Genomic DNA, 16,795 nt, shown 5'->3' with positions numbered 1-16,795 from the left:
GGAAGATGAAGGATGAAAATAAGCAGGACAGGGCTTTTTCAAATATTCTCTTAACACCGAGGCTGAAACAGGCATAGATCATTCCCATAAACCACAGAGAGTTTCATGAGAAACTCTCCTCTCCCCACCTTTTGGGACTATATATCTTCAACATCTATTTAGTTATCTAGGTGCATTTTCTCAATGTTAGTAATTCTGCGGGGAGGGGAGAGAGCAGTCACCACCAGAAAGATAGAGGCGATGTCTCAGGTTGGCTTGCCCCTGGCTGCCGGCCAAGGTCAGACACGAGCATAAGTGCTATCATGTCCAGGCAGCAGGACAGAATGGAAGGAGGTTCAGACTCAGTCTTTCAAGTTCTACTCAAAGCCCAACTCAAGTGATACCACCTGTGGAAAGTCTTCCTTTGTGCTCCAGAGCAGGTAGTGTCCTTTGCCCTTAGATGGACGTATGATGGTATTTACTTAGTTGATTACCTGTTACTCTTCCCCAATGGACAGTAGACTGGCTGCTTGACAGCGGGAATTCTTTTCTCATTAATCAGTGTATCCTTTTTAGAATGATGTATCAGGTATCTTTTGCTGCATAAAACTTCCCACTCTTTATGTATTAAAATTACAAACATCTTTATTATTTATCACAGTTCTGTGGATTATCTGCACAATTCTTATGGTCTGTGTCAGCCTGACTGGGGTTGGATATAGTCTAGGATGGCTTTACTCATGTGTCTGGAAGTTGGCAGGCTAGTTGATCTGCGAACAGGGCTCAACTGGGATGATTCATTTATGTTCCACGTGGTCTCTGATCTTCCGGTAGGCTAGCCCAGGATGCTTTACTTGGTGGTCTCAACTCTACAGAGCATGCATGTAAGTTCTGATGCATAGGTTATTAACAAACCTCTGACTGCATCACATTTACTAATGTTCCATTGGTCAAAGCAAGTTACAAGGCCAAGATCAAATTTAAAGGGGAGAGGCCAGGCACGGTGGCTCACACTTGTTATCTCAGCACTTTGGGAGGCTGAGGCGGGTGGATCACCTGAGGTCAGGAGTTCGAGACCAGCCTGCCCAACATGGTAAAACCCCACCTCTGTGAAAAATACAAACATTAGCCGGGTATAGTGGCAGGTGCCTGTAATCCCAGCTACTCGGGAGGCTGAGGCAGAAGAATTGCTTGAACCCGGGAGGTGGAGATTGCAGTGAGCCGAGATTGTGCCACTGCACTCCAGCCTGGGCAACAGAGCGAGACTCCATCTCAGAAAAACAAACAAACAAAAACAAAACAAAACAAAACAAACCCACAGATAAACAAACAAAAAAATTTAAGGGATACAGATATAGACTTCATCTTTTCATAGGAGCAGCTGCAAAGTCACATTGTCAACAGGAATTTATGGTCATTTTTACAATATTCTACAAAATCTTGTTTGGTACACAGTAGGTAATCAAGAATGCATGTTGCAAGAATTAGGAGGTAAAGTCTATTCAAATAATTTTCATGTTCACCCCTCATCCCTCCCCATTGGCACATCTACTTCCATGCCTCCTATTCATTGTTGGGATCTTTGAGTTGGGAGGAAATGTTATCTAATGGTTTGAAATGTTTGTTGCCCCTGATTTAATACGCATGGCTCCTTTCTATCTGAGAGTTTCACACTGGTCATCTTGGCCCTACCCATCTCAACACTGGAGCCGTGCACAACTTTCTGACTTGTGGATTATGTACCCACCCTTAGTGTTTGCTTTTTGAATAGACCCAGAAAAGGGAAAACTGGTTGTCTGCCAAAGCGTGGACAGTATCAGCTGGTTGCACCTCCTTCGGCCAGTTGCTGCCACTTGGGGCCCTCTGGTGGCTTCTTCTTGCATAGCTCCAGGTTAGGTATGAAATTCACTGTCTGAATTGTCATAAGCTTGGCTAGAGTCCAGAGCCTTCCAAGGTAAAGCTCACAATGTGGTGGAATGCCAGAGATATGAAAAGAAGAAGTAATAAACAAAACAAAATTTAAAAAACCAACACCATTTAGAGCTTGTAGCTTTCTTGTTTCACCATGACTTTGCCCAGAGAAAAGGCAAAGCAGTGACATAAAGATAATGCATATAAAAGAGATCCGGCTGGGCGAGGAGGCTCACGCTTGTAATTCCAGCATTTTTGGAGGCCAAGGCGGGTGGATCACCTGAGGTCGAGAGTTCGAGACCAGCCTGACCAATATGGAGAAACCCCATCTCTACTAAAAATACAAAATTAGCCAGGCGTGCTGGCCCATGCCTGTAATCCCAGCTACTCGGGAGGCTGAGGCAGGAGAATTGCTTGAACCCAGGAGGTGGAAGTTGCGGTGAGCTGAGATTGCGCCATTGCACTCCAGCCTGGGAAACAAGAGTGAAACTCCGTCTCAAAAAAACAAAACAAAACAAAAAAACAGAGATCCATATCACTAAAAATTGGGTGCTGGTGGGCAAGGAGCAGTGCCAGGCTCACCGAAGAAAAGTGGTGGAGTTGGAAAATAGGGGAGAGTCTCCTGACTTGAGCAGCTCATCCAGGGCCTGGTAGGTCCCCACCACAAAGCCCACGAAGCCCAGGATGCTGATCAGGGCATCCTTGAAGATGGTGAGGGGGCTCATGCCCTCTGAGTAGAAGGTGCTGACCTCCAGGAGCGGTGGGATGATGAGGGCCAGGGCGCTGCTGCTCACGGAGCCCACCAGGGAGATGACCAGGTCCAGGCGGGGGATGAGGACAGCCAGGAGGCCTGCAGGGAGGGAATAGGGGACAGACAGAGAATTCCAGGCTTAGCCAAGCTCTGAAGGTTTGTTCTTAAAGTCCTCTTCTTGGCCGGGCACAGTGGCTCGCACCTGTAATCCCAGCACTTTGGGAGGCCGAGATGGGTCGATCACTGAAGGCTGGGAGTTCAAGACCAGTCTGTCGCACATAGTGAAATCCTGTCTCTACTAAAAATATAAAAATTAGTCGGGTGTGGTAGTAGGAGCCTATAATCTTAGCTACTCAGGAGGCTGAGGCAGGAGAATCGCTTGAACCTGGGAGGTAGAGGTTGCAGTGAGCCAAGATTGCACCACTGCACTCTAGCCTGGGTGACAAAGTGAGGTCCTGTCTCATTGAAGAAAAAAAAAAGAAAAAAAAAATCCTCTTCTTAAAAAATAAACCAGTTGTTTCGCAGAAATTCAATTACAGAAAGAAAAGTTGAAAGTCCTCCAATATCCCTAATTATATTCCCTAGAAGTTACGCATTAAAAATTCAGCCAGGCAGAGTGGCACATTCCTATAGCCCCAGCTATTTGAGAGGCTGAGGCAAGAGGATCCAAAAGTTCAAGGACAGTCCTGGTAACATAGTGAGACCCCATCTCAAAACAACAACAACCACCACAACAAAATTTGGAGTGTCTCTAATTGTATTCATTCATATTCTTCATTCATATTGTTGGGAGGAAATGTACTCATTCAAAAACTTTTCCCCTACCAACTTAGAGTCAGTGGTTGGGGGCCTGTGAATGTAACTGACAGTAGGTAAGATTAACGAGAGAAAAGACAAAGTGTGTTTATAAGCTCCAGAGCCTTGAGATGAATTGGCTTCCAGAACAGCCAAAGATACTCCCTTAATACGGGGAAAAGGAGGGAGGAGGAGGGGCTTTTATGGAAGAACAAATGGAAGATATGACGGTTTCAGATAAAATGTGTTAAACAGTTAGTAATTCCAATGATAATGCTAAGTTTCTTTTCTGGCTCTAAACTTCCCAAAGAAGGGATTTATGGCAGCTGTATTTTTCAGGAGGTCCTGCTTACATCAGTAAAAGAAGATTAGATAAAGTTTCTTTCTGCAGCTTCTTTTTGTTCAGATGTTTTTAGCTTAAAATAATCTTTATGCTACCGAGGTGCATTTTGGATCTTACATATCCAATAAAACTTAAGCTCTTATTTAATAAATAACACTAAATAACAGTGCTGGGAACCATTCAAGCTGTTTGGAATATATCAATGTACAAACTATCAAGGTTTGTACTATGAAAATTTATATCAATGTACAAATTTTTTTAGAAGTCTTGTCTTTTTTTAAATGCCTAGCATTTTAGTGAATAAAAAATAATATAAATAAATAAAATAAATAAATAATTTTTTAAATGCCGAGTATTTTAATAAATAATTAACATGAGTATGAAAACCCCTTACTTGCAAACAATTAGAATATGAAATCATTTATATACAAAGAGATCTTCAGTTGGAAGAAAATCCACAAGGTGTCTTTAAAGAAGTGTCTTCTCCAGGTTTTACACACATGTCAGATAACACCTAACAAAGAAACATGAAGAGCTAAAAATTTTGAAACTGTGTTTTTTTAGCAGGATGTTTTACAGACATGGGTTTTTACATTTTTTATTATATATGATGAAAAATGTTCCTGGTCATCAAGAAGTCCCAGGAGCCGTGAGCAGGCCTCCTTTGGAGGAGGACTGTGGTAGAACAGAACAGGTCTGGAAGGCAGGAGTCGGATTCTTTCTTGTATGGCCTAGCCCAAGTCCCACCCCTTCCTCAGCTTGTTTCCTCAGCTGCAAAATGGAGATGAAGGCTACTATCCTTTTAGGTATTGTGATTCATTCTGCATAGGACATAAAAGTCTTCAATGAGATTTTTCATGTAAAGCATTCAGAAAAGTTATCTTTGCTATTACTTCAAGTTATTTACTCATACATGCTAATTGATAATGCATGAAGTGTAGCGTAGGCTTAAGGGATTGTTATCTTTATACTGTGGGGCAAATTCTTTGATCTATCTGGAATCTCTAAGATACTGAATGGTTCCTGCCTTCAAGGTCAAACTGAGAATGAATCACTTCAAAAGAAGAAAATCAGTGTCGAATAAATGCTGTGGGCTGGCCTAGAAAAGCAAGAATCAAGAGCCACCTCAGCCAGGCAGTCTCAGGGGATCCAGCAGCTGCTGCAGGCCAAGACACAGCCACTGAGAAGGTGTCCAAGTCTGAGCAAAGGACATAGAGGCTGAAGCAGGCCAAGGGGGCAGCTGAGGCTGAAACTGAACAGCACCGCCTGAAGAGGGAGAAAGAGTTCAAGACCAAGGAAGCCGCAGCCCTGGAATCTCACAGTGGCTGTGGCACTCAAGTGGCACAAGAGGCTCAGAAGAAGAGGACCAGCCTCCAGAACTACTTCCAGCAGAACGGGGGTGAAGGCTTGGCTAGCCTCTTGGCTTTTGTCTGTGACACTTGGACAGAAATCCATGAAAACTACTGCATAAATGAAGAAGAGTGGGAGAAAGAAGCGCCTGTACCATGGATTGGCATTTTAGATGCCCTTGAAGAATATGAAGCTCGAGTTATATTCTTATGAAAAGGTATTACATGATTTCTGTATATTATGTAGCAAGTCCCTTCACTTCTCAGAGAATATAAAATCTAGCTTCTTTGTACAGACTTAGAACTTATCTATAGATTTTCTTTTTACATCGTATTTCCTAGAAATTTAATGGATATATGTCATCTGTTTTCCCATGCTTTTTAGCTCACATAACAAATATATCAATGTATCAATGTTGACTTTTTCTTTCTTTTATCTAATAAAAAAAAGTTATTTGAAGAAAGAAAGAGATTAATCATTTTTTTCCCTGTAGCGTTTTCTTGAATGTCAGGATTCTATGAAAAAGTAGTAAATAGTTATTTGTAATCTGTGTGAAGCAGCAGCTACCCTTAAATTAGTCCATTCCTGCTAATGGTTAGAATAATGAATACTAGTATAACTGTTTGGGCTGCTTTTAGTTTCTCTTAATTAAAATTACTAGATGGTAGAATTCAAGAACTTGTTACATGTTATTACTCGGTGTACTGATAATCATCTAAAAGTAACACTTTGTCATGCAAAAAAAAAAAAAGAAAGAAAGAATTTCCTAAATGTCCATGGACAGATGAATGGATACAGAAAATGTGGTTTGTACATACAGTGGAATACAATTCGGCTTTAAAAAAGAAGACACTTTTGCAATTACAATCAAAAGGCATCTTAGGGACAGCTGGGCCACCTCTACTCTGTACAGGAATCTCTAGCCATCTCCTTTGGCCTCTGGTGGAATACTTGCAGATTGGGGTACTCCGGGTCATGGGGGCTGCTGTGAGCCGGGGAGTGGGAATGACCTCAGCCAACAGGCAAGCACAGGACCGTCCAGGGGCCAAGGAGCCCCAGCTGATTGTTGCCGATGGGGAATGTGATCCCAGGCTTGCCCAATCATTTTATAGTAGCCCCACCAAAAACTTTTAAAAATCTGCATTTGTATGGAAGATTGCCCACATTTTAAATGTTGGCCCACATTTATACAACATTGCGAGGTTCAAACAACACCTGTTGCCAAATTAGAGTCCCATTTTCAATGTCTGCCCTGGAGGTAAAGGGCACTGGTTCTAGACTTATATGACTTGAATTCAAATCCTACTTCTGACACTTTCCGGCCAATTATTAATCACTCACTGCCTCAGTTTTCTCTTTCATAAGGTAGGGTTTATCATAGTTCTACCTCATGAGAATTGTTGTGGGACTGAATAAAATATTATGAAATTTAGACTAGAAAGAGCTGAACACAGTGCCTGGCACACAGTAAGTGTTCAATACATGTCAGTTCTTACGATTTACTTATTAATGTATTTATTTGAGACAGGCTCTGACTCTGTTGTCCAGGCTGGAGTGCAGTAGTTCAATCTCAGTTCACTGCAGCCTTGACCTCCTGGGCTCAAGCAATCCTCCCACCCCAGCCTCCCAAGTAGCTGGGACTATAGACATGGGCCACCATGCCTGGCTTCTTTTTTTCTTTTTTTTTTTTGTAGAGATGGGGTTTCACCATGTTGCCCAGGCTGGTCTCAAAACTCCTGAACTCAAGCAATCTGCCTGCCTTGGCCTCTCGAAGTGCTGGGATCACAGGCATGTGCCAGAGTGCTCAGCAAGTTCTTACAATTATTGTTTGATAAGCTGTGTCAATCCCTTCAGCTGAACACCAGCAAATCTGTCTAATTAGGTACATGTAAGAATGGGGTTGTCCTTGAGGCTTAGATGAGTGAATACTTGTAAAGCTTTAGAATGGTCCCTGGAATACAGTAAGTGTTCAGTAAATGCTGATTGTCATGACTGCCCTCAACCATCTGGCTAATTCTTTTTTTTTTTTTTTTTTTTTTTTTTAAGATGAATCTTGCTCGTCGCCCAGGCTGGAGTGGCACGATCTCGGCTCACTGCAACCTCTGCCCCCCCATGTTCAAGTGAATCTCCTGTCTTGGTCTCCCGAATAGCTGGGATTACAGGCACATGCCATCACGTCTGGCTAATTGTTGTATTTTTAGTAGAGACAGGGTTTCCCCATTTTGGCCAGGCTGGTCTGGAACTCCTGACCTCAGGTGATCCACCCGCCTCGGCCTCCCAAAGTGCCAGGATTACAGGTGTGAGCCAGTGCCTCCGGCCCATTCTGGCTGATTCTTGATAGCCCTCAGAAAAGATTAGCAGGAACACTGAACTCTCCTTTCTACTCACATGTCAGGCAGACCATGGCGAGGCGAATGGACAGATCCAGAGGCAGTGCCCAGCGTGTTGACACCCGGGAGATGGCAAAGGGGATGATGATTTCCGCAGGGACGTAGAACTGCAGGGCATAGGTGCACAGGATGCCGGCAATGTAGAGAAGCTTGACAGACTGGTACAGCCTGCAAGACAAACCACAGCGCTGCTCTCCACGGCCACTGTGTTCTGACACTGGCCTCCTTGGAACATTAACCTCTGACCTTGGGACAATGACTTGGGCTTTTGTTTTCCTTTCTGAAAATGACTGAGAGGGACTTTCTAAGAGTCAGGAGGGAGTCACAGCAGGGCATGCAGTGAAAATAGAGGGAAGCTTTCCTGATTCCATGGAAACAATTGAAAGGGTCATTTCTAAATGAAATAAAAATCATCTTGAGCTTGGGTATATATTGCATCTTCGCAAATCACTACCATCTGATGCTCAATCTTACGTTTTAGAAAAGAGAGGCTCAGGCCAGATACTTTGCCCAGGGAGACACAGATGATAAGTGGCTAAGACAAAAGCCCTGGATCTAAAAGACTCTAGTCTTTTGTGATCTGTCAGTCCTTAGGAATTCTCTGGATTCCCCAAAGCTCTTGGCACATAACAGTTGTCTCTAGTTGGTTGAAAGAACTGCAGAATCCCAAATTCTTGGAGGAGGAGACAGTTTATAAATAGGGCTATGTAGAAGTTAGGGGGAGTCAGGGTGGAATACAAGGAGAAACAGGGTTACTTGCTGGCCTCAAGCTAGGGGCAGAGAGTGTGTGAGGCTTCAGGGGATACTGAGTTCTATCTCAGTTTTTTTCTTTTTGATCTATTGAGATGTGACTATTTTCCTTCAGTCCACTAATGTAGATACATTTCCATGTTTAATAAATGTGTGTGTGACACTGGGCATAGTGGATCACGCCTGTAATCCCAGCACTTTGGGGGGCCGAGAGGGGTGGATCACCTGAGGTCAGGAGTTTGAGACCAGTCTGACCAACATGGCAAAACCCTGCCACTACCAAAAATACAAAAATTACCCAGGTGTGGTGGTGCACAACTGTGATCCCAGCTACTCGGGAGGCTGAGGCAGGAGAATCTCTTGAACCTGGGAGGTAGTGGTTGCAGTGAGGCGAGATTGCGCCACTGCACTCCAGCCTGGGTGACAGAGTGAGACTCTGTCTCAAAAATAAATAAATAAATAAATAAATAAATAAATAAATAAATAAATAAGTGTGCTTGTGTGTTTAGCCCATTCCTTAAAAAGGCTAACTTCCACATTGCTGTGTTTCTTGCTCACACTAGTCCTGCTGCCTGGGCACCCCCTTTACTTCATTTCCATCTGTTCAAACCCCTCCAAGTTTTTGAAATTCCCCTCTTCTGAGCAGGTACCACAGCCAGATGCTTTTAGACACAGCCCAACTTAATCCTCATGACAACTCCGGTTTATAAATGAGGCAACTGAGGTTCAGAGAGGTGAAGTAAATCATCCACTACCACAAGCTAGTAGGTGGTGCAACTGGAACTTGGACTCAGGTGTACCAGAATGGTCCATGTTTGGAGAGAGTTGACCTGCTGGACAATGAGTTTCCCTGTTGTCTCCTTCCAATGTACTTTCTTTCCTTGGAAATCCCCAAGGCCTGTTTGCTACTCTGGAGAGCTTCTTTTTCTATGTTATAGTTTATGTCCATACACTATTATCTGTCCCTCCACCATTACCACCGAATCAGGAGCCGATGAAGACAGGGAAGCTCCAAGGTCATAGTCTACTCACATCAGTGCCGCTTGGCATCTACTTATAATTGGCATGCAATAAATGCTTGATGAGTGACTTTATCATCTTGGGAAAGGAGCCCCATTTAGGCAAATTAGGGCTCCAAGTGACTGTGACTCTCTGCTTGAGAAGACCTAAATGTCCTTTAATTAATGACATTACCTGGTGTGGGAGAAAATCTTGCACAGTGGGATGTGGGTTCACGTGTCTGTTCAATATGGCACTGTTGAAGTCTGTGGGGCTGCTAGCTATTGCATGAATTGGGTATGTTAGAACACAAAACTTTTACAGATTCCAGTGGTCTTCTCAAATTGTTTTGCTTGTTTTTTTTTTTTGAGACAGAGTCTCTGCCACCCAGGCTGGAGTGCTGTGGTGCCATCTTGGCTCACTGCAACCTCCACCTCCCAGGTTCAAGCGATTCTCCTGCCTCCGCCTCTTGAGTAGCTGGGACTGTAGGTGTGTGCCACCATGTCTAGCTAATTTATTTATTCATTTCTTTTTTTGAGATGGAGTTTTGCTCTTGTTGCCCAGGCTGGAATTCAATGCACCATCTCGGTTCACTGCAACCTCTGCCTCCCAGGTTTAAGTGATTCTCCTGCTCAGCCTCCTGAGTAGCTGGGATTACAGGTGCCCACCACCATGCCTGGCTACTTTTGTATTTTTAGTAGAGATGAGGTTTTGCCATGTTGACCAGGCTGGTCTTGAACTCCTGACCTCAGTTGTTGAACTCCTGACCTCAGGTGATCCACCCACCCTGCCTCCCAAAATGCTGGGATTACAGGCGTGAGCTACCACGCCTGGCCTGTTTGTTTTTAAGAGATAGGGTCTCACTGTGTCACTCAGGCTGGAGTGGAGTGCAGTGGTGCGATGACAGCCTTCTGTAATCTCAAACTCCTGGGCTCAAGTGATCTTCCTACCTCAGCATCCCAAATAGCTGCGACTACAGGTATGAGATATCATGCTCAGCTAAGTTATGGTAATTTTTTTTGTAGAAGTGGGGTCTTACCATGTTGCCCAGGCTGGCCCAGTTGGTTTTTGTTTTCCATTTTTTTATCTGGTTACTCTGACTTGGGGAATGTGAACCATTGGCTGTGGCAAACAAGACTATGGGAAGTGTGGCCACCCCCGACTCCTCTCTCTGTCTCTTTCCATCTCCCAGTGCCCCTCCCTTCTCTCCTTAGGAGACCAAGGCCTCTCACTTTTATCCTCTCTTCTTAAGTCACGTCCTCCTTCAGACTAAGATGTAAAGGCTTAACTCAATTTGGGAGGCTGTTATTGAAGGAGGAACTCCCAGGACAGAGAATCTGGAGACCATGGTTCCAATGACAATTCTGCCTCTTCTGTGGGAGGCTCTCTAGACCTTGGTTTCCCAGCTGTGGAAGGGAGGAGGAAGTGACCTACAAGTTTCCACTCATCCCTGAGTCCCCGCCACCTGACAGCCCATGAAGATACCAGCAGTTAGGCAGGTTAAGGCTTATGCTGGCCTTAATGTCATCTCCAAACCGCAGGTAGCCCAGAGTCGCGATGCTGATGTACAGGGAAGTGACGATGGACATTCCCAAAGACAGGATGGCTGGGAAGTGGCGGGCATTTTTCATCTTGTTTTCCAGAGGCAGAACCTACAGAAACATCACAATGTAAGAAGGAGAAAGAAGGAAAAAGAGAAATAAGAATGTAAAGAAAAATGGCATCCTACTTCTGGATGTCTACCCCAAAGAACTGAAAGCAGGGCCTCAAAGAGATATTTGTATACTTATGTGCATAGTAGCATTATTCACAATAGCCAAAAGGTGGAAGCAACTCCAAGGGTCTAGCAACAGAAAATGGATACACAAAACGTGGTGTATCAATGCAATGGAATGTTATGTAGCCCTGAAAAAGAAGGAAGTTTTGTCTCATGCTACCCCACGGATGGATCTTGAGGACATTATGCTGAGTGAAATAAGCCAGTCACAAAAAGACAAGGACTGCCTGATTCCACTTATATGAGGTACCTGGAGTAGGTAGGTCCAAAGAGGCAGAATGCTAGCTGGGAAGGACTGGCGTGAGGAGGGTATGGGGAGTTATTGTTTAATGGGTACAGAGTTTCAGTTTTGCAAGCTGAAGAGTTCTGCAGATGAAAGGCAGTGATGGTTGTGCAATAATCTGAATTTACTTAACATATACGTATACTCGAAAATGGTTAAGATGAGTAAATGTTATGTTAGGTATGTTTGACCACAGTTAAAGAAAAAAAGGAAATAAAAGTGGAGGAAAAAAGGTAGGAAGATGAGGGTGAGGAGGAGGAAGGCGATAAAAAGAAAGGCCTGGAGTCACGTGATGAGCCCCGGACCCTTAAGAGCTGGAAGGGCCCTGAGATTTTATCCAGACCAAAGATCTCAACACTGGGTCAGCTAGATCTGGCCAGCAGATGCATTTTGTTTTGACAGCACAGTCTTTGATAATTGAATATGAATGCCTTTAGGCACAATGTTCTTTTCCCATTAACCGGGCTCTCCTCCCCTCACCCTCACCCACCAGTGAACTATACCTGCTTTCCAAAGGCATTTGTGTTGGAAACTCCTAATTCCAGTGCAGACTCCCCCCACCCAACCCCATCACTGTACAGTGGGGAGTCTGAGACTCCAGGAACAAAGGGCGCTGGTGGCAGCTGGGACCAGACAGTGCTTCCTGGTTCTGCCAGCAATGCATTTCCCCGCACCCCAGGTTCTCACTTTTCTGTTCTCAGAATCCTTCTTCCCCTAAATGCATACCTGGTTCTAAGAGAATTCAAGTTGAGGCCAGTCTGTCTCTTGCTGGTTGGGCATTTGAAGATCTATTCTGTCTTTGAAACCAATCTTCCTGTCTCTCATCCCACAATTTCCTCCTCAGACTCTTACTGTCCAAGAGACCACCCCTACTTTCTCCTACTCCTTGTTCAGGCTGTGTGCTAAGCACTCTCTACATGCACTATTTAGCTAATCTGTTTTCTTATCCGAAAACGGGCTCAAATGAATTTTGTTTTGTTTTTTTTTGTTTTTCTTTTTTGGAGAGTCTCACTCTGTTGCCCAGGCTGGAGTGCAGTAGTACAATCACAGTTCACTGCAACCTCTGCGTCCCGAGCTCCAGAGATCCCTCTTATCTCAGCCTCCTGAGTAGCTGGAACTACAGGCACATGCTGCCACGCCTGGCTAATTTTTGTATTTTTTTGTAGAGACGGGCTTTTGCATGTTGCCCACACTGGTCTTGAACTCTTGGGCTCAAGCGATCCTCCCACATCGGCCTCTCAAAGTGCTGGGATTACAGGCGAGAGACATCACACCTGGCCGAATTTTGCAAATTTTGTGGAGAATTACACAAGCACCATAATGGCATGTCAAAGGCTTAGTAAATATTGGCGGTTGTTATTTTTTAATACTGTAAAGACCGTAACTCTATGAAGTTGGTACCTCCATAATTCTTGTTTTACAGATGAGGAAAACAAGGCTCTGAAAGTGAGATAACTTATCCCAAGTTGCAGAACCAGAAAGTGTCAGATTCAGGTTGTAGACCAGCACAGTTATCCAAAGTCCAAGTACCTGCTTCTACTCCTACAGCAATGGGTATATTTGTTACTAAGGAATTTAGCATCTTTTCCCTTATACGGTTGAATTCTTTTCTGTCGTACATGCAGACTTCCAGCCCTGACACTCCCTAACCTTCCCTCTATTCCAGGCATTTGGAAGATGTTTGAGGGCAGTGTCAAGCTGGGTCATCCCTGTGCCTTTCCACCTTCTTCTGGATTAGGTCTAGTTGCAGCAGGTGCTCAGGAGGATGTTTGACGATTGTACAATAATTGTATGGAGAGCAGACAATCCAACCTGAGCTCTTGCACCCTGCAATACAATTTCGTTGCATATATTCTCAAGGCCAAAAATGATCTTTCCACAAGGCCTGCTCAGACTGGGTAGCTGGCTTCCTTTCTCTCTCTCTCTCTCTCTCTCTCTCTCTCTCTCTCTCTCTCCCCACAATCAATCAATCAAAGAGATAAATGGCTGTTGACATCGAGTGGGAAGGTCCCTGGACTGAGAGTCAGATATACTAGGCTTTAATCACATCTGCACAGTTCCTAGCTGGTGACCTAACTGAAGTCCCTTTCTCTCTCTGGGGCTGTCCCTCTTCTGTAAAATTGGAGACTGGGCTAGAAGAGTTCTTCTTAAGATAATTTCAACTAATACTAAGAATCATCAGCACATAGTAGGGATTCAAGAAATACTTACTGAACAAACATTGTCATCATTTTATAGTTGGAGTGTTAGAGTTCAGAGAGTAGCCCCGGCCAAAGCAAGATTCCAGCACATTCTGCCTCCAAAGTCACTTGCTCAACCACTGCACTCTGCTTCTGTCCATGACTACTCCAAATTCTAAAAACAAAGTGCTTCCAGTTCCATCTAGATGAAGTAAGCACACTTCACAATATCTCTTTCACTAATTGTGGCTAAAAATCCTGGACGAAATTCATAAAACAATTGTGCACAGGTTCTGAAGAGTAAATAGTAGCAGGCAGAATGGGGAGGGAAATCAAAAAGAAAAAACGACTGTCATGGTGGTGAGTTTCCTGATTTTATTTCTTCCCATATGCCCCAGTTTAACCTCAAGGGACACCCAAATCTTAGAACTATGTGGTGCATACAGACAGAAAATAACGCCAAGAGAAACTTCTTTTTGGCCAGATGATTTAGAATAGGGTCCCCTGTGGGATGAAGAGCATGGAGAGAAACTCTATTTTTCTGTTTCTTTGTTTTATCTCCAGGCCGAGACCTTAAGGCAAGTCCCAGTCACTAAGCAGCATTCTGGTATATCAGTGGCTGTAGTGGTCACATAGGCACCCAAAAATCTGAGATAAAAGTCCTCTCTACACAGTAGTACTAGGAAAATGGGCTTTAAAAGTCTGAAGAGTGTGGGAAATCAGGACTGGCTACATAATTTATGGGCCCCAGTACAAAATGAAAATGCAGGGTTCCTTGGTGAAAGATGGTTCCAGCAGAGCGTTAAACTAAGTGCGAGATCCTTCTGAAGGTTGGACCTTATGTGGCTGCATGATTCGCCTGCTCATGAAACTGACTCTGGAAAGAATCACTATTATGCTTTTTCTTTCTCTTTTCACTCATTGCTCATCCCCAGAGGCAGACCTGGTCACAGGAAGTACATGACAGTGTAGGAGGCTAAAATCCTGGCTTTCTAGCCAGAGGATGGGAAAAAGAAGCCACTGCGAGCTGGCAAGTGTTCAGGAGAACACAGAGGAGAGAAAACTGGAAAAAGCAATCTCCTAAAATCTGTGAATAATATCCTGGGCCCAGCCCTGAGCTGTACATGTGTGGAACTGATGGGAGGCATCAAAGCAAAGGCTTTGAGAACTGAACTACTGTGTAGATTCCTGTCTGCCGACTGGCACTAGGTGGCACATGAGCAGAGTAGAGCCAAATATCACTTTACCGGCTTTGAAAACTAATTGGATGTTGGAACCATGGCCCACAGGAGGTGAGCAAGGACTTATGATCTGAATAAAATCAACATTCTGAAGAGGATTTTAACAGGATCCTGAGTCTCCTAAAATAATATTCACAATGCATAGGATACAGTTTCAAATTATTCAACCTACAAAGAACAAGAAAAATCTCACCAACTTTCAAGAGAAAAGACAACAGATGCCAACCTTAAGATGACTTAAATGTTGGGAATATTAGGCAAAGACTTTAAAGCAGGTAATATAACCATACTTCAAAAAGTAAGGGAGAATGCTATTAAAATAAATGCACAGATACAAGTTCTTAGCAAAGTAGAAGCAATGTAAAAGAAACAAATGGAGATATAACTGGTAAATAAAATAATAAAAATTTAAATACCTTACCGTAGGGGCCTGATAGCAGAATGTAGATAACAGAAAACAGAGTTGGTAAATTTGAGGATAAACAGGAATGACAGAATCTGAACAACAAAGAGCAGAAAGATTTTTTTAAAAAATGAACAGAGCCTCAGAAACCTGTGGGATATACAGTTGACTCTTGAACAACATGAGTTTGAACTGTGCAGGTCCTCAAATAAGTGGATATTTTCAACCAGATGCATATTAAAACTACAGTATTCATGGGCTGCAAAACCTGTATGTATGGAGGGCTGACTTTTCATATACTCAGGCTCTGCAGGGCCACCTGCAGGACTTGAGTAGGTGCAGATTGGTTATACACTGGGTGTGTGTGTTTAGGGGAGGGGGGAGCAGAGTCCTGTAACCAATCTCCTGTATATACTAAGGGATGACTATATATCAAAAAGTCTAACATTCAGGTTATTGGGATCTCCGATGGAGAAGAAAAAGAGATCGGTGAAGAAAAAAAAATTCTGAAAAAAATAATGACTGAAATTAGGTAAATTAGGTAAAAGACAAACTTTTACAGATTCAAGAAATCCTGTACAGGGCAAACTCAAAGAAACTACATTAAATATAATACAGTATAACAGCTGATTAAAAAATATTTTTAAAAATTATAAAAGCAAGAGAAAAACACATAGGAGAACAATGATTCAAACAATTGCAGATTTCTCATCAGAAACCACTGAGGGCAAAAAGAAAGGAAATCATATTTTCAAAATGATGGAAAAAAATTGTCCACCTAGAATTCCATATCGTGAAAAAATATCCTCTAGGAATAAAAGCAAAATAAAGACAATCTCAGATCAAGAAAATGAAGATAATTTGTCACTAGCAGACCTGCTTTAAAAGAAATGTTAATGAAGGTTCTTCATGCTGAAGGCAAATGATGCCAGAAGGAAATACGATTTCAAGAAGAAAGAAAGAGCAATAGAAACGGTAAATATCTGAGTAGATATAATAGCCTTTTTTTTTTTTTTTTTTTTTTTTTGAGGCGGAGTCTCGCTCTGTCGCCCAGGCTGGAGTTCAGTGGCCGGATCTCAGCTCACTGCAAGCTCCGCCTCCCGGGTTCCCGCCATTCTCCTGCCTCAGCCTCCCGAGTAGCTGGGACTACAGGCGCCTGCCACCTCGCCCAGCTAGATTTTTGTATTTTTTAGTAGAGACGGGGTTTCACCGTGTTAGCCAGGATGGTCTTGATCTCCTGACCTCGTGATCCACCTGTCTCGGCCTCCCAAAGTGCTGGGATTACAGGCTTGAGCCACCGCGCCCGGCCATAATAGCCTATTTTTTCCTAGTAAGTTTATTACAAGGACTATGTATGATTATTGAAAGCAAAAATGATAACATTGTTGGTGTTTCAGTGTGTTTAGATACATATGGCAATACAACATAAAGGGGAAAGTGCCCTATACGATTGTAAATGTTGACAGTTTACTAGCAGTGATAAAATATTAAGTATCTCAAAGTAAACTGTGAAAACATATATTATAGTACCTAGATAAACTACTAAAAGTACTATAGAAAAAGATATAGTCAAAAAGTCAATAGGCCAATTAAAGTGGAGTACTATAGAACTATAGTAATCAAAACTGTGTGGTTCTGGCATA

General features: G+C 43.2%; 1 protein-coding gene across 1 annotated transcript in view; it reads right to left on the bottom strand.

Moving 5' to 3' along the window:
- Positions 1-661: 661 nt before the first annotated feature.
- SLC36A2 (solute carrier family 36 member 2) overlaps positions 662-16,795 on the bottom strand; it is a 33,146-nt gene continuing 17,012 nt past the window's right edge. Inside the window, exons 8-10 of the mRNA XM_008015049.3 lie at positions 10,754-10,920; positions 7,518-7,687; positions 662-2,740 (exon numbers count right to left, since the gene is read on the bottom strand). Coding sequence (XP_008013240.3) covers positions 2,469-2,740; positions 7,518-7,687; positions 10,754-10,920 — 609 coding nt within the window. The 3' untranslated portion in view covers positions 662-2,468. The remainder of the gene's footprint in view (positions 2,741-7,517; positions 7,688-10,753; positions 10,921-16,795) is intronic.

The sequence above is a fragment of the Chlorocebus sabaeus genome, chromosome 23 (assembly GCF_047675955.1).
Source record: "Chlorocebus sabaeus isolate Y175 chromosome 23, mChlSab1.0.hap1, whole genome shotgun sequence".
Lineage (NCBI taxonomy): Eukaryota > Metazoa > Chordata > Mammalia > Primates > Cercopithecidae > Chlorocebus > Chlorocebus sabaeus.
This window is presented reverse-complemented; position numbering and strand designations above follow the sequence as displayed.